Source organism: Apodemus sylvaticus, chromosome 1 (assembly GCF_947179515.1).
Source record: "Apodemus sylvaticus chromosome 1, mApoSyl1.1, whole genome shotgun sequence".
NCBI classification, from domain to species: domain Eukaryota; kingdom Metazoa; phylum Chordata; class Mammalia; order Rodentia; family Muridae; genus Apodemus; species Apodemus sylvaticus.
Window position 1 is genome coordinate 63691746 of NC_067472.1, and position 17405 is coordinate 63709150.

The 17405-nt window shown below is 49.7% G+C and overlaps 1 protein-coding gene across 2 annotated transcripts in view; it reads left to right on the plus strand.

Moving 5' to 3' along the window:
- Window positions 1-16528, plus strand: part of Chid1 (chitinase domain containing 1) — a 40800-nt gene extending 24272 nt beyond the window's left edge. For both annotated transcript variants that reach the window (XM_052195239.1, XM_052195229.1), the window contains exons 9-13: window positions 1695-1796; window positions 2955-3110; window positions 15171-15251; window positions 15432-15474; window positions 15692-16528. In XM_052195239.1, the coding sequence (XP_052051199.1) occupies window positions 1695-1796; window positions 2955-3110; window positions 15171-15251; window positions 15432-15474; window positions 15692-15790 (481 nt within the window). In that variant the 3' untranslated portion in view covers window positions 15791-16528. The remainder of the gene's footprint in view (window positions 1-1694; window positions 1797-2954; window positions 3111-15170; window positions 15252-15431; window positions 15475-15691) is intronic.
- Window positions 16529-17405: the final 877 nt, after the last annotated feature.

Here is a 17405-nt window from a genome sequence, read left to right on the forward strand (position 1 = left end):
AGCCTTCCTCCTGCACCTCTGCTGAATCCATAACACAAGGTAGGACTAAGAAAGGCTGCTCCTCTGCCAGCCTCTAGCTGCAGCTCCTGCCTTTCTTCTTGAGCAATCAGATCTAGAAACAGCAGGGCCTGACATACTAGGAACCTATAAACGTTGGTAGATTCTTAGATGAGCATCCCACCTAGAGACAGGCAAGCCTTTGCCATGGGAGCCTGTCTTAGTTACTATTTTATTGCTGTAAAGAGATAGCATGACCTTGGGGGCTGGAGGAGAGATGCCTCAGCAGTTAAAGAGCATTGACTGCTCTTCCAGAGGACCTGAGTTCAATTCCCAGCAACCATGTGGTGGCTCACAACCATCTGAAATGGGATCTGGTGCCATCTTCTGGTGTATCTAAAGACAGCTACAGTATACTCATACATAAAATAAAAATATCTTGAGAGAGACAGAGAGAGAGAGAGAGAGAGAGAGAGAGAGAGAGAGAGAGAGAGAGAGAGAGAACGAGAACATGACCAAGATAACTCATAAAAGAAAGCTTTTTGTATAGCCCTGGCTGTCCTGGAACTCACTCTGTAGACCAGGCTGGCCTCAAACTCAAAAATCCGCCTGCCTCTGCCTCCCAAGTGCTGGGATTAAAGCCGTGCACCACCACTGTCTGGCAAAAGAAAGCCTTTAATTGGGAGCTTGCTTATAGTTTTAGGTTAGGCCATGATCATCATGGAGAGAAGCAGACAGTCATGGAGTTGGAATAGTAGCTGAGATCTTTATATCCTTACCCATAGGCAGAGCAGGGAGCAGGGACTGGACCTGGTATTGACTTTTGAAAATGCAAAGACCACTCCTAGTGACAAACCTCCTCCAACAAGACCATACCTTCTAATTCTTCCCAAACAATTGAACTAACTATTGACTAACTATCCAAATGAATGAGCCTATATTAGTGGACCCTTCTCACTCTAAGGACACCACAGAGCCACATTTCTAGATTGAATGTTTTGGCCCCATTGGGAGCAGAAATAGGAAGAACTGTTATATTATGTGGCTGAGAAAATCTATTTCAGAGGCCCAGGCCCTGGGGACACGGGGAAATGGTTCAGCCATGTCTATGAGTCTGTCCTCTTCTGTCTGTTCCCACTATGGAGTGGTTCTGGAACAGGGCTGAGGGCCAGGTCAGGTGTGCACCTCTCACCCCTCTTTCTCCCAGAACCTTCCAGGGGGAAGGAAAGAGGGACATCTTCGTTTGACTTAAGCCCTCATCCTAGCACCTAGAGTGTGTATGACCCCAGCCAAATAGCACACTACCCCCATCCCTGAGGGAAAGTATTCTGGGGTCCTCTTAGAGCAGCAGTGATCAGCTTTGGGTTGTGACCCCGTGGGGAGGTGTCAAACAACCAACCTTTTCATGGGGTCACCTAAGACCATCAGAAAACACAGATATTTACAATTCATAACAGTAGCAAAATTACAGTTATGAAGTAACAACCTAAATAATTTTATTGTTGAAGGTCACCACAACATGTGGAACTGTATTAAAGGGCCACAGCATTAGGAAGGTTGAGAACCCCTCCCTGTCTTAGGGGGAGGAGAAGGGGTACAGGCTGGGAACCCAACAGCATGCTTGTTCTGACTCTTACTGAGGAAGGCCAGCTGTCCATACACAGTAACTCAAAGTAGGTCTGCTTGCCTTGTCACAGGACGGACCAGCTGGGCATGTTTACACACAAGGAGTTTGAACAACTGGCCCCCATACTAGATGGCTTCAGCCTCATGACATACGACTACTCCACCTCACAGCAGTGAGTATGGGCCGGCAGGGGCTTATGTACAGTGGGTCTTCAGGAAGGCACAGGCAGATACCTGCCAATGGGCTCTGTGGCCCAGCATGGATGGACAGGCACTTCTGTGTACCAGATGCTGCCAGATAGAAGCTAATGGTGTCCCTGCCCCATTCTCAGAAGAGCTGACTCTTTGAGAAGTTCCTGACTGGGTGGACCTTTGTCACCAGTGACATGGGCATAGTCTGTTTGCCACTTCTGTTTTCCTTGGGCATTGGTCCCCACTGTGTGTCTGCTGGCCCTTCCTTCCTCAGTGTTTTAGACCTGTTCTTACTTCTCTAGGGATGGGGGAGTTACAAGTAAGTACTTTGCCCCTTGCAAGGCACCTGGGGGTCCCCTCAATAGGTGCTAAGGCTACTTTGCCTACAGTACTTAAATAATGTTTCTGGTTCTGCCCCTTTTAAAAAATGTTTGTGATTTGTTCAGTGTCTCTTTTTTCTAAGATTTATCTTGTAATTTTTAATTATACATGTATGTGTCTTGTTTGGGGTTATAAGCATGTGTGTGGGCTCTCAAGGAGGCAGAGGTGTCTGGAAAAAACTGACCTTTTTAGTACAATAAATGGTGCTAAAGTGAAGGAAGCTTAAAAAAAAAAAAGGAGGCAGAGGTGTTGGATCCCAAGGCTGGAGTCAGACACAGGACTCTCAGAGTGGCTCCATTTGTTGGTATTCTAAGCTCCACCCCACACCTATCTGGCAATAGCCAGGTATGCCCCACCCCATAGATCTGGCCCACTATAAAAGGGGCTACTTGCCCCTCCTCTCCCTCTCTCTTCGCTCTCTTCCATCCCACTCTTACCTCTCTGCCCCTTGGGCTCTCCTCCCCTCCCTCCACGTGGTCATGGCCGGCCTCCACTTCTCTCCTCTCTCTCTCTGCCTTTCTCTACTTCCACTATACCACTAACTTCCAACCTCTACCCTGAATAAACTATTCTATACCATGCCTGTGTGTGTGTGGTCCCTCAGGGGGAAGAGGTGCCTGGACAAGGGCCTGCCTGGGCACCCCCTTCCCCCACACCGCCGTGCCACACTCCCTTAACCCCCATCCTCTCTTTTTAAGCCCCTTTTATAGTGAGCCAGATCTAATTAAGCCCCTTCACATTTCCCATTGAACTCGCAGGCCTGGCCCTAATGCTCCATTGTCATGGATTCGAGCCTGTGTCCAGGTCCTAGACCCCAAGTCACAGTGGCGAAGCAAGATCCTCCTGGGATTGAACTTCTATGGCATGGATTATGCAGCCTCCAAGGATGCCCGTGAGCCTGTCATTGGAGCCAGGTGAGCCCAGGGCCCTCCTGGTCACATTCCAGGTGTGGCCAGTCAGAGTTGTGTGTTTCAGTCCCGGGGAAAGGAGGAAAAAAATGGGTCTGAGATGAAGCCCCTTTGGGCTTTGCAGACTGTGGAGTCTGAGATGTGGGTTGGGTAGAAAGCTGCAGTCTTCTGTTTCTTTTTTTTTTTTTTCTTTTGGTTTTTCGAGACAGGGTTTCTCTGTGTAGTCCTGGCTGTCCTGGAACTCGCTCTGTAGACCAGGCTGGCCTCAAACTCAGAAATCCCCATGCTTCTGCCTCCCAAGTGCTGGGATTAAAGACGTGTGGCCACCACTGCCCAGCATCTGCAGTGTTCTGCTGGACACACCCCAGGCCCATGCAGGGTGCAGGGTTAGCACCTCACCCATAGTGTTGGTGCCTTAGCCAAGGTCTGCATCCACGGTGCAGTTGTCTGCTATTGGGGAGAGGGCTGGACATGGCTGGCTGGATTTGGCATGGCTTACATAGTTCCTCTGGGCAGCACCTGTGTCATGTGGACTTGGCCAGGACTGCCTCTTCTTTTTTGGTCCCATCATTTCTTCCACTGAGGGTCTCCTGCAGTGTCTTGGCTCTGGTTTTAATAGTGTGAGTCTGGTTTTAATAGCATCTCTGTGTTCTAAAGTATTGCTTCTCCTTCCATCCTGTGCTAATCTCCTGACTGCCACCAAGCTTCAGTGCTAGCTGTTGGGTTTCAGCGGTTCAATGACTTCACTCCATGTCACCTGTGCTCAGTGTTCATCGCGCTCTCCGTGGGCTGTGCGCTCACGGCTTACCACATTTGGGAAGGCATTCAGTGGCTTCCTCAGCTCTCGTCCACTGTTCCCTCAGCTGTGTGGTATGTGCTGGCCTGATGAGGGGCCCTGGGCTCCTGAGATGTGATTTTCTTTGGATTTTAGCTGCTTTCTTTTGCTGTCTCCAAGGAGAGACTGGTTTCTTCCCCATTCCTCCTGGCCATCAACCCCACCCAGGTTCTCCTCACCTCACATCTACAGGTTTTCTAGTCCGTGATTTACCTCTGTGGATTCAGTTACGATGCTGCTCAGTCTCCTGATGCAAGTTCTGACATCTGGGTCAGTTCTGGCTGGCCTCCACAGGTGACTCTTCCTCAGTGAGGGAGTGGGGGCTGTTGTGGAGCCTCCTCTGAGGGTGTTAGATGTAGTGAAATTCACTATTTCTTTTTTTCGAGACAGGGTTTCTCTGTGTAGTCCTGGCTGTTTTGGAACTCACTCTGTAGACCAGGCTGGCCTCAAACTCAGAAATCTGCCTGCCTCTGCCTCCCAAGTGCTGGGATTAAAGGCATGCACCACCACTGCCACCTCACTATTTTTTTTAAGGTGTATTTATTTATATTATTTATATGAGTACAATATAGCTGTCTTCAGACATACCATTACAGATCCCATTACAGATGGCTATGTGGTTGCTTGGAGGAATTGAACTCAGGACCTCTGGAAGAGCAGTCAGTGCTCTTAACTATCTCCCTAGCCTGTGAAGTTCACTATTAAGTGATAGATATTTTAACATTCTTACAAATCTGGGGTCTTTATTCTGGGTTAGTTGCTTAGAAACCTAACTAGGCATGATGATAGATACCTTTAATTACAGTACTTGCAAGGCTGAGACAGGTGGATTTTTTTTTTTTTTTTTTTTTTTGGTTTTTTTTTTTTCGAGACAGGGTTTCTCTGCATAGCCCTAGCTGTCCTGGAACTCACTCTGTAGACCAGACTGGCCTCGAACTCAGAGATCTGCCTGCCTCTGCCTCCCAGAATGCTGGGATTACAGGTGTGCGCCACCACGGCCCGGCTGAGACAGGTGGATTTTTGTGGTCTATGTGTTAGGTTCCAGGCCAGCCAGGAATACATACTGAGACCCTGTTTTAAAAAAAAAAAAATGAAGCATTTAAGCTACCCACTTTCCTAGTTGTTTTCCATGGAGAATAGTATCCAAAAACAGAGATTTAGGTGTTGAGGGCCCACTGGGTGCAGCCCATTTCTTTCTGACCCCTAGGCAGGCGCATTCTATGGAGGGTGCCATGCATGCATCACCCAGGGCAAGTTGAGTAGAGGCCAAGCTGCCCACCTGGTACTAAATGCTGATGTTCTGTTCAATCTATGCTTTGAGGTTCTCTCCACCTTGGCCCCAAGACTAAGTCAGAACTGACTTCTTTGGCCCTTAACTGAGCTTGTAGTGAGTGGAAAGGTTGGGACTCATCTCTGTGGCCCTGGTTGTTTGTAGTCTGTGGAGGTACATTCATCAGAGCTGAGATTACCTTATTCAATTCTTCCATTGGTGTCCTTCCACGGTGGGGCATTAGGGTGGACCATGCTCCAAAGCCATGGATGTGAATTCTGTCTTCCTGTACATCTGCACTCTTCAGTATCCACACAGCTTGTTCCAGCGTCTGGGGTTCCTCACAGACTTGAGTTAATAGCTGTTCTAGCCACAGTGCTGCTGGCTTGCTCTGTCATGAGCCTTAGTCTAACAACAGCCAAAGGAGGGCAGGTTTACTGACTGAGCAGGACCCAACATGGGACAGACAGGGTGGGAAGCTATTAAGGCTTTGGAGGCTGGCTGCCCACTGTTTTCCAGAAGACTGTTGAGGAGCCTGCCAGCCTCTCATAGCTGTCCTGTGCCTGAAGATGTGTGCAGCAGGAACTAGACATGGGGCTGCCACACAGGTGAAGGCTACTTCTGCTCCACACATATCCACACAGGCTTAGTCTCCTGGCCTTTCAGGATTTGCCCAACTAGGGAAGGAAGGCTGTACCTCTCAATCCTTATCTCGCTAATGGTTCCTGTGAGGCAAGATGTGGGCATGCGTGTTCCAGACTGGTCATGGGCCCACCCAAGGGAAACAATTAGATGGAGAAAGTCACTTCCCTGGGGCTAGGCCTGGCAAGCTCGTCACTTTTGCCAGCCTATCCATGCAGAAAGCTGCTGCCTGCCCAGCCTCACCTTGTCAGGGCTGCAGTATAGATGCCCATTCAGCAGGGACACTACTTCCCCAGGACTGGACTAAATAACCAGCCAGACTTCCATGCATAGCCACATGGCTGGAGAGCCAGCCAGCATTGGCCCCGCCTCAAGCGTGCGTATCAAGGAGCATGTGCTTCTCCCCTCAGTCCTGGCCTGTGGGGCTGGCCTGCAAGGAGAGAGAGACCCAGGAGGGCACACCAAGAATGTCCCACAGGCACTGCTGCCTGCTGGCAGTTTGATGCGTGGTGACTGCTGAAGCCTTTTCTCGGCAGATCTCTGGCTCAGGACTGCTGAAGTTTCCCTGAGTGAGCACAGCTCCTGCTACTCGATGGCTGCTAGGCTTTCAGATCCCCAGAGCGCTCTTCCAGACCCCACCTCAACTCCAGTGACAGCCGACCTCCTGCAGACAAGCTTCCTGTGCTTGCTCCTTCCTTCACCCATTAGCCCTTCTCCCTGTACACCGTATGAGCAAGCCTCAGCTGTGTAGGGTCCAGTCTTGACTTAGAATTCAGCTAGCTCTAAGAGCACAAGGTAAGATAGGTCTCCTATTTGGGGGTGTCCTGCAGGGTCTTCTCCTCCAGTGCCTGAACCTGGGGCTAATCTTCCTGCTTTCTGGAAGTACTGACACTTGCATCTCAGGGCCTTTCCTTGCTCTTTGTCTGCACCTCCTGCAGCTGGCACCAGGTTTCTGTTTCTTACTGATACCACTGTCAACTGCAATTGGGCCTATGCCTTGGGTAAAGCAAATGGGTGCTCCCAGCCTACCCTACACACTGTATGCTGCCAGGTGACATTATTCATAGGGTCTCCTCTCAGACCATGTCTTTCTAAAGTGAAGAGCTCTCATCCCTTCATCCTGTTTGTCTCCCCAAATGTGATATGTGCAAAGCAGGTGGCAAGACAGGATAATTCCAGTACTGTGGTTCTTCCTTATCTCATTCTTACTACTTTTGTTTTCTTTTGTTTTGGAGATAGTCATACTCTGTAGCCCTGGATGGCCTCAGTCTCATGATAATCCTCTTATCTCAGTGAGCTAGCTCCAGCTTCCTGGTCTTATGCCTTCTATTTAGTTCATTCTCTCAAAATTCTAAGTATCATCCTACAACCAGTGATGTGGGCAGAGGATTCCCTTCCCTTCAAGGTCCGTCCCCAAGTTGTTATTTTGGGCACCCTGGCTTTAAGTGGCTTTCACTGACCAAATACAGACCTCAGGCAGGAGCCCCTCTGCTAGAACAGGTCCGATAGCTGAGGCTTGTCAGTAGTTTTTGTTTCCATAGAATGGGACAGTGCTCCATGGGGCCCATACCAGAGGCATGAGAAACCCCAGAGGAGGCTGTGCATCTGCTCAGAAGCCAGTAGAGAGCCACCTCGAGCTGTGAGAGACTTTTAATCCTATGAAGCCCTGATTGTCTGACCTAAGGTTTTGTTGTTCTCATGGGAGGTTTAGGGGTGGCTCTGCCATCAGCCATCTCCTCCCTGAGCATTGGGAAGAGGAGGGTCTCACTAGTGCCCTACCCCTGGCAGGCCTGGGGCTAGATTCAGAGCCCTGTACAGAGCTAGAAGGCTCCAAAGAAGAGCCTCTTATATACAATTTGAGCCCCAGACTGGCACTGGGTTGGGGTAGCCAGGTATACTGTGTACAAGGTGTCTTCATACCTGGATCCCAGTGAGTGTATTCAGCCCACAGACCTGCGCATGGTCCTGTTTTCAAAGATGGCTCTCATGAGGAAGCACCAGTTCTAGCTGCAGTGCTTTCTCATGTGCCAGGGCTACCTTTGGTTAGCTTTGACCATAGGTAGACACAGGAAGCAGCAGAGTAGGTCAGGCAAGTCTCTCATCTGCACCTGCTGCCTTTACCTAGTGTTAATCCCCGCACTCTGAAAGCTGAACCCCACTGAGCTCTCAGCTTTGCTTCTGAGGATGCCAGGCCTCACCTGCCTTGTACCCAACCAGCAACAGCAACCATTTGACATTGTCAACATTATTCTTCCTTCCTTCTAGGGCTCAATCCTGCCTGCTGCTCACTCACCAAGTTCCTTAGACCTGTATACAGGATCAAAGGGCCTCTCTTAGACAGGGCTCTCATAGACAGGGCCTCTCATAGACAGGGCCTCTCGTAGACAGGGCCTCTTATAGACAGGGCCTCTTGTAGACAGGGCCTCTCATAGACAGGGCCTCTCATAGACAGGGCGTCTCATAGACAGGGCGTCTTATAGACAGGGTTCTCATAAACAGGCCTCTCATAGACAGGGCGTCTTATAGACAGGGTTCTCATAAACAGGCCTCTCATAGAAAGGTTTCAATCACTTTTTCCCCCTAAAAGCAGAATTTCTTCCGGGTTGATGACCCAGGGCCATGAGTCACACAGTCTCTTTTGAATCCAATTAGGGGACAACAGACCTGCCCCCTGCTGACAAGGCCAACTGAAATCCCCCCCTGCCCTAAGGCCAGGCACAGGATGTAGAGGAAGTTGTTAGGGGACTTACTGACCTGGGTCTAACTGCTCCTGGAGAACATAGCTTAGCAGGATGCAGCCCACAGGTACCTCTATTGATGGCCGCATGGGGCAGATAATGACCTGGTGTGAGATGCAGGTGAGCTTCTTAAGCTCCTTAGGGTTCAGCCTTCCCCCTTTTAAAGATTTACTTATTTTTATGTGCATTAGTATTTTATCTGCATGTATTCTTGTGGGAGGGTACCAGATCTTCTGAAACTGGAGTTACAGACAATTGTGAACTGCCATGTGGGTGCTGGTAATTGAACTCAAGTATTCTGGAAGAGCAGCCAGGACTCTTAACCACTGAGTCTTCTCTCCAGCCTTTCAATTGCCATATTTATAAAAATCTAAGCATGGTCTCAGGATGATCTGCCACCCCATCTTAGCCTCTAGAACAGAGTCCTCGTCCTTTCCAAGACAGACATGGTCACCACTTAACCATCTGCTCAGCCGAATATGGAGCCAAGGCCCTGTGATAGGGATGATTGGCCGGCTCACTCAAGCCAGTGGCTGTGATCTGTTTCCCTCTACCAGCCGGGTAGACCATCTGTGCCTACGATAGGATCTGCAGAGTAGTGCCCTTTCTTAGTATGGCCACGGCTTTTAGTAAAGCTCTGGGATGCCCTGCTCCTTGCCTATCTTTAGAGTTATGGCACCTCACAGTAGCAGAAACAGGTTCCGGATGCCGTCCTGGGCCCCTGGGCTGGCTGACTCAGCATAATTAAGCCGATTAAGTATGATAGCTAAGTAACTGCACATACATGGGCTCTCATACACTTACTGGACAGCTGCCCCATGAAAGCCAAACTCACTTGGGCTGTGTCCTCTGACTCCACCCTGCCGCTAGGCCATAGAATCTTCCTAGTGATGAGCCACAGTTTACTTGGTGAGGTGAAGGATCAAGGCCAGCTGGCCAGAAAGTGTGTGGGATCCTTCCGACATGGGCTGTTGATGCTCCCACCATGATGATGCCATAATTATCCTGTGATAATTTGGAAGCTATCATGGTCCAAACAGTCTGTCAAATGGAGAGCCAGCCTTGGTGCTAATGAGCTTGTCTACCCTGGTCCTCTACCCTGTAATGCCAAGGCAAGTTCCATTATCAGTATATCTGGTAACTTGGTATCCTGTGGCGAGAAGCTTCTAACTGTGGCAACGATAGAAGCCAGATGAAGATGAGGCCCAGCGGCATGGTCCTCATTCCTGCCGTCCTGTATATACATCTCTCACTCCAGATGGCCCAAGGGAGAACCTGGGCCACTTCCTCTGAGTCCTCCTTACTCAGCCCCGGCTGGCTCAGTGCATGTCAGCATGTCCAGAACATTCTCATCAATTCTGCTTATATAGCCCTGCTTTTTTGTTGTTGTTGTTTTCGAGACAGGGTTTCTCTGTGTAGCCCTGGCTGTCCTGGAACTCACTCTGTAGACCAGGCTGGCCTTGAACTTAGATATCTGCCTGGCCTCTGCCTCCCAAGTGCTGGGATTAAAGGTGTGCGTCACCACTGCCTGGCTTTGTTTAACTTTTATTAGTTTTTGGGGTAGGGAAGCACACACATGCCACGGCGCTGTTGTGGAGGTCAGGAAACAACGTGCAAAAGTTCTCCTTTCACTGTCTAGGTTCTGGGATCAAACTCAGGTCATCAGGCTTGTGGCCAGCTCCTTTCCTCACTGAGCCCTCTCAACAGGCCTGTTTTGTTTCTTAAATTAATTTTTAATTTGTTTTTATTTTTGACTATATGTATTTGGGGGCAGTATATAAACACAGGTGTCAGAGATACCAGATCCTCCTGGAACTGAGTTACAGCATGTAGGTGTGACTTACCCCATGTACACAGATTCGGGAACCGAATCTGGGTCCTTTGCAAGAGCAGTACACTGCATCCTTATCTGCTGAGCCGCAGTTCCAGCCCTGGTTTTTGCTTTGTTTTGTGTTTGTTTGGGTTTTTTTGAAACATGGTTTCTCTGTATAGCCCTGGCTTTCTGGGAACTCACTGTAGATCAGGCTGGTCTTGAACTCAAAGGTTCACCTGCTTCTACCTCGAGTACTGGGATTAAAGGCATATGCCACTACTCCTGGCTTCCAGGCTCTATGTTTTTCAAGTAAAAAAATTTTTTTTTGGATTTGGTTTTTTTTGAGACAGGGTTTCTCTGTGTAGCCCTGGCTGTCCTGGAGCTCACTCTGTAGACCAGGCTGGTCTCGAACTCAGAAATCCACCTGCCTCTGCCTCCCAGAGTGCTGGAATTACAGGCATGCACCACCACCGCCCCGCTCAAGTAAATTTTAAAAACATTAATGTATATATTGTATATCAATCTTTCCCCTTCTTGTTCTCACCCTCCTTTTCCTCACTGCTTCTGCCTGCTTTCCGTCTCTCATGTCCCCTAGACAGTGTTTGACTTCCACTTTCACAAATAAGAGAACATCTAATACTTGTCTGAGATTGACTTAATTCACTAATATGATTATCTGATTATATCCATTTTTCTGCAAATGATAGGATTCATTCTTCTGTTTGACTGCCCTGGTTTTTAGGAGACCTCTTGAGCAGATCCAAGAAAAAGGTTTTCTCTCACCTGTCAGCTCTGCATGGTCAGCCTATGACACTGGCCTCAGTCACTCAAGGCCTTTCTGGAGTTGGCCTGCAGCTCAGATGTCATGTGAGAGATACCCTAGGAGATGATGGGGCTCCCTTTTGACTGAACTTGCAGGATTGGATCTTGGGCAGATTAGGGTAGTGGAAATGCCAGACCATGTAGGGGTGATTCCAACCTAGCCTTAAAAGATTTACTTATTTATATATAATATATATTTTTTTAAATTATTTTATGTGTGTGGATGTTTTGCCTACATGTATGTCTAGGTACCACATGTACACCTGGCCTACAGAGGCCAGAAGAGAGCACTAGATCTCCTAGAACTGGACACATATGGCAACTCACAACTGTCTAGTTGTGAGTATATGTGTGTATATGCTGAGAATTGAACCCAGGTCTTTGCTCATAACTACTGAGCCATCTTTCCAGTCCCCTATTTATTTATCCTTATGTGTATAAATGTTCTGTCTGCATGTCTAATGCCCACAGAGGTAAGAAAAGAGATCCAAAGCTCCTGGAACTAGGATTATGGATAGCTGTGAGATACTGTGAGTACTAGGAACCAATCTTGGGTCCTCACAGAGTAAATATTCTTAACTGCTGAGCTCTCTCTAGCCTGTCCCAACATAGCTTTTGTACTGATCTGGCAGTGTGTCTGGCTGCAGTCAGTTCCTCGTGAACTCTGGGTTTAGTGGGATGTCAGAGATAAAGGACCAGGGCCACGATGTCAGCTGTGTGGGGTTGTCACCTTGTTCTGAGTTGTTACTCTAGGCCCCATCATAGAGGTTGAGGATCCCACTACAGATTTGGTCCAAGAGTGGGAGTTCTTTTCCAGTCTCTCAGCAGTTTTGTCCTCTGTCCCTGCCTATAAATCATGGTGGACTAATTAGGCTCTGGGCCAAGAAGGCCTGAAAGCCTTCTTATCACTGGAAACAGGTAGTACACCCTCTGTCACTGGTGCTCTAAGCTCCTCTGGAAAGTGTCTAGGTGGGTTCACACGTGGCTGTCAGCATTGCTGACTTTCCTCCAAAAAGTAGTGTCATGGACACTAATCACCCCACATTTCAGAGTGTGTAAGTAGTGTATTCCCAGTTATATAACACTTTCCAACTCCGACATTTCATTACCCCCCAAAGAAGCCTTTACCCCTTACAAGTCATGCCTAGATCTCCCTAGTTCCTGTCGACCTCTACCCTGGGTCATGTCCCTTAGTGTCATGTGCCTGATGTGTGACATGAAAATGGAACCATTCACTATGTGGTTAAGGCTTTTCCTAGCCTAGGGAAATGCCTAGTCCTTAATTCTTCCTTGCAGTGGGTATTGTGTCTCCGAGCCGGCCCAAACCCCTAGACTCAGATGATCTTCCTGACTACAGACATTGCAACCTCTTCTGTCCTAAGGACTTACTGTACCTTCCTGTGGTTTGAGTGAAGCCCGTGACCAGTGCTCCATGCCATCCTCTGGGCTTGTTTACCTTTTCTCTATTTCCCCTCCTCTCATAAGGCCGCTCACCCCATCGCTGCATGTTTCCTGTCATCTGCTTACTTATGCCTCACCTCAAAAAGGTACGGTGACCCTTGCTGTTGTGCATGGCCACCTGGCCCTCGGGTGGACCTTGCCCTGCACATGATGTTCCACAGGAGCCACATAAGCCCTAGAGGGCTCCAAGGCCAGGCCTTGCTTTCTGTGGTGCTCGGGAGTTGAAGTGTCCTGCACCCAGCTCAGGCATCTCTGCCCGTCCTACAGACATCTCCAGACTGACGTCTATAACAAGGTATCATGAGGGGGCCTAGAGCAGAGGCATGCACAGGAAGCCCTTGGCTGCTGCAGATATACATGGTTCCCAAGGCAGCCACACTTGACTCTTCCCCACACCTTCCCCTGACTCTCAATTCTTTGTCCTCAGAGTCTGCTTAGAGGAGTAGTTCCTAGGGCTCATGTTAAAGGAAGCATAGGGTCCTCCTATTCTGGTCACACTTGCTTCCATAGAGTTAAGCATGTGTGCGCACACATGCACACACACTGAGAAGGATGACCCAGTTCTTTAGAGTATTGACTGAGAGGCAGCAGGTCTTATAGGTGTGACCACAAAAGCCAAAATGAATCATGGTGTATGTGGTCACAGGCCCTAAGGCCCCCAGCCCTATGGCCTCTGCCTCAAGCCTTTCACATCTCAGGTTCTTTCAAAGAGCATCTCAGCTGATATTGGGTGGAAAGCCAGAAACTGTTAGTACCTTTAGTGGCATTTGAGTCAGGTTGCCCAGTAGTATTTGATGACCCTCTTCAGGGAGTAATGTTTCCTGGGTGGTCCTGAATGGTCACCTGGATGGATACGTCTCGGATGGGACCAGTGAGGACTGAAAAGACACAGTGCTGCATAGAGGACCAGCTGAACAGATGTGTCCATAAAGCCATGTGTGGTGACACAGGCCTGTGATGTTAGCACTCAGAGGAGAACAGTGAGCTTGAGTCTAGCTTGGGCTACATAATGAGACTGACTCCAAAAATAAGTGCGCACAGAACCATAGTGCACTATGTAGGAAAACTGCAACACTCTGGGCCGGTACTGCCATGTGCACGGAGGTGTCTCAGTGTTTTGCATCAGCTCTGAAGACTGGGTGCCACTGCCGCACCTCCCCAGTTCCCCTGCCTTCATTTGCTGTGGTCTACATGTGGCCACTGAGGAACCAGCCCGACTCAGAGTTGGGGTATTGCTTGGGAGAAGGAATAACAGTGTTTTCCTACGCATGGGAAGGTGGGACTGTGACCACAAGCTTGCAAAGTGTTCAGTTTGGGCTGAGAGGTGGCTGTGAGCCAGACTGTCTATTTATAACTATTTGTTCCCTACTTACCCAGCCTTGTTCCCTTTCCTGACTTATTTAAGTGTTTTGCAGGTCCTAATACCTGCACAGTAGCTCCCGCTTCATGTTCCATGTGGCCAGGGCCATTCTCCAGAGCCTGATGCTCTCTGGAGCACTGCTGGACAAGATGGCAGCTGTTCAAGTCTCCAAGACACCTTGGGGGCTGCTAGGGCTCAGCATTGTACCCTCCTTTTGTCAGGAGCCTAAGACAAATGCAATTCATACCTAGAAGTCCTCTGCTGGAGGTTCCCACACCTCATCCATCAGGGTGCTGGGGCCTCTGCTACCCACTGTGCCTTCTCTCGGAGCCCCGACTAATAACCGTGAAGCCCGTCCCACTTCAGGGTACAGCTGCCTGTACCCACCCTCCCACAGCAGGTCTTGATTGTGCTGCTGGATCAGGGAGACCTGCCCCTGCAGACTCCTAGCAGCAAACAGGGACAGTCTCTCAGGCCATCTATTAACATACTGATGGCCATTATGACCTTTATCTGGGAGGGACACCGTTCTGGTCTCAAATGTGCAGCATGTGATTGGCTGTATGCTATGGGTTCTCCTCGCATTGTTGGAAACTGCAGTCTTGGCCGAGGCAGTTGAGAACAAGCCTTTCTTCAGGAAGGGCAGCTCTACTGCAGCTCTAGAAATGAGGCAGCCGTGTCCAGCTAGGAAAAGGAAAGCCTGGGACACCCAGCCTATCAAAGCCAATGTTTCTGCCACTGTCCTGGCAAGAGCCCTGTCCTTTCATCCTTGGCCCACAGCTTGGTGGAGCAGTTGAAGTTTAGATACCGAATAGTTTATTATCTGGGCTCTGGGCAGTGCAGGGTCTGAGCAGAGCACTGGGTGGTCTGTCCATTGGCTTTCTTCCCCAAGGAGGCTCACAAAAGGTGCTGTTTCCCAGTCAGGACTTGTGTACAGTGGGATTTTGAGGTTTGACCACTCAAGCTTACTGGCTGAACATAATACAAAGCACTGCTGGCCCACTGTGGGCCTTTAGGGACTATGCACTGCTCACTCCTGTAATATCCATAGCCACATAGGAGCTGGGCTGAGGGGTGCTCTGGGGTATGCGGCCAGCTCTCACACCCATAACCTCATCTCTCTAGGTACATACAGACGCTGAAGGATCACAGACCCCGAGTGGTATGGGACAGCCAGGCCGCGGAGCACTTCTTTGAGTACAAGAAGTGAGTGACTTGTAGCCCACCAAGTTGTAGGCAGGAAGCCTTGTGGGGAGGACACTGAAGAGGGGGCAACAGGGGATGGGGAACAGTGAGGGGCCAAGATGTGACTTTAACCCCGGTGGAAGGAGACTGTAGCCCTGGACCTAGCAGAAGGCGGGGCTCATGGTCCCATTTCTCCTGCAGGAATCGCGGCGGGAGGCATGTTGTCTTCTACCCAACTCTGAAGGTATGTGCCATGTGCTTGGGCTGTCAACTCTAATGTTGTGGTGGGAGTGAGTTTGGCTGGATGACATCAGTGATATCAATACTTGCATTCATGGTCTGTCCTGTGGGCTTGATTCCAGGCCACACACTGACCTCCTTGTCTAGGGTAATTTCGGGTATATCGTGGGGGTAGTGAGGAAGTGGGTGGAGCAGGTGCCCACATCTCTGTCTGCCCCCAGTCTCTGCAGGTGCGGCTGGACCTAGCCAGGGAGCTGGGCGTCGGGGTCTCCATCTGGGAGCTGGGCCAAGGCCTGGATTACTTCTATGACCTGCTGTAGGCTGGAAAGCAACCCCCAAGTGACTGGACTTTTCTAAGCCATGGAGTGACTGGTGAAATATAGGCCTCTTCTCTGTTGACCACAAGACAGCTGCTGTGGGTCCACGTGCGTGGGTGTCTCCTGAGCCAGGATAACCAGAAGAAAGGTCCTGGGCTCCTTTCTACTCACTGCGCACTGCTGCCTGCAGTGGGCCAGGTGAAAACACAACTCCCATCCCCTAGGCCAGCCCGGCTCTGGGCTCAGGTCTCTTGAGTGCTTTGCAGGCCTGTGTGGGATGTGGGCTTGGAAGATGTGAACAATCACAAACTTCTAGACAGCCCTTCTTAGCATCACCCTAAAGCCCGACAAAGGCAGTGCAGAGGGCCCTCCTCCATATAATAATTACCTGCCTGCCATAGACACGGGATACATTCAAGGTGCCTGGTGCTTGGAGCAGTTTCTTCACTTATCCCTACTGGGATTGATGTGACCAGGTCTGGGACCATTTTGGAAACTGTATTTACTTCTGTGAAATGTCCTGGGCCATAGCCCATACTGTGTCCACCAGATGACAAGATAGCGTCAGCCCATGCATGGGGCAGCAATAGGACCTGTGGGCTGAGTGGGACAGATATCATGAGATCAGAAGAGGTTTATCTATCTTAATGAACAGCAACAGGCTGATCCAATGTTGGGGAGATGTCCAAGACTTGTAAGGCACCAACAGGTGAAGAATAATAAGACCTACTTATTTCTTTACTCCTTCATTCCAAGTTCCCTCATCCCCTGCTGGATATGATCTCAAGGTAATGATTCCTGGTCCTGCAGGCCATTGGGTGGATCTTTCTAATCCACTAACCAAGGCCCAAGCCATAGAGGTCAGAACTCTAACCAGGACTCTGCCCTGTGAGATTTGTAGTTCAAGATTCTCAGAATTAGGAATGGGGAGGATGCTAAAACAACAGGGCCATGCCTGACTCATAAAAGGCCTAATCTCTCCCACTTGGAGTGGCTTTGGAGTGGGTAGTCCTACCTAGCCATCAGTTGAACCACCTATGACCTTAACCTACTGAATAGAGCTGTCCCTGGCCATTCAGTGAGGTCAATGTGGCCAAGGCTGAGAACTTGGGGTGCTGGGTCAGAGGATCCTTGAGATGGACAGACTCTACCATCTGATACCTGTAAAGGTCTTGGGGGCTACACTGACCCTGCTGACTTAGAGAAAATACAGTTCTACAGACCCAGAAAAGGGGTGCAGCCAGGCCAGGACAAGAAGGCCAGTGTGAGGGACAGAGAGGCATCTTGACCTCCCATTCTAGAAGAAGTGGTCATCAGTGTGCTCATGTGCTGTGTGCGTGTTATGAGGTAGTAGATGCTGGAACACTGGCTGACACTGTGGGGCCATGAAGAGCCTGGTCCCACACTGGCTGCCCAGTGACAGCCTGAGTCCTTCTAGCCTTGACTCTGAGGGTTTAGTGGATGGGAATAGTCCCTGAATGCAACAAGTGAGGGGCATGGAGCTTTCCTAGGAGCAGCCATCTGTGAGCAGATGGAGTGATCAAGGGGACAAGCAGAATAGGTCAGAGTGCCACAGGCAAGGGTCCTGGTGGAGAGTCAAATGATGGAAGTAGATGGG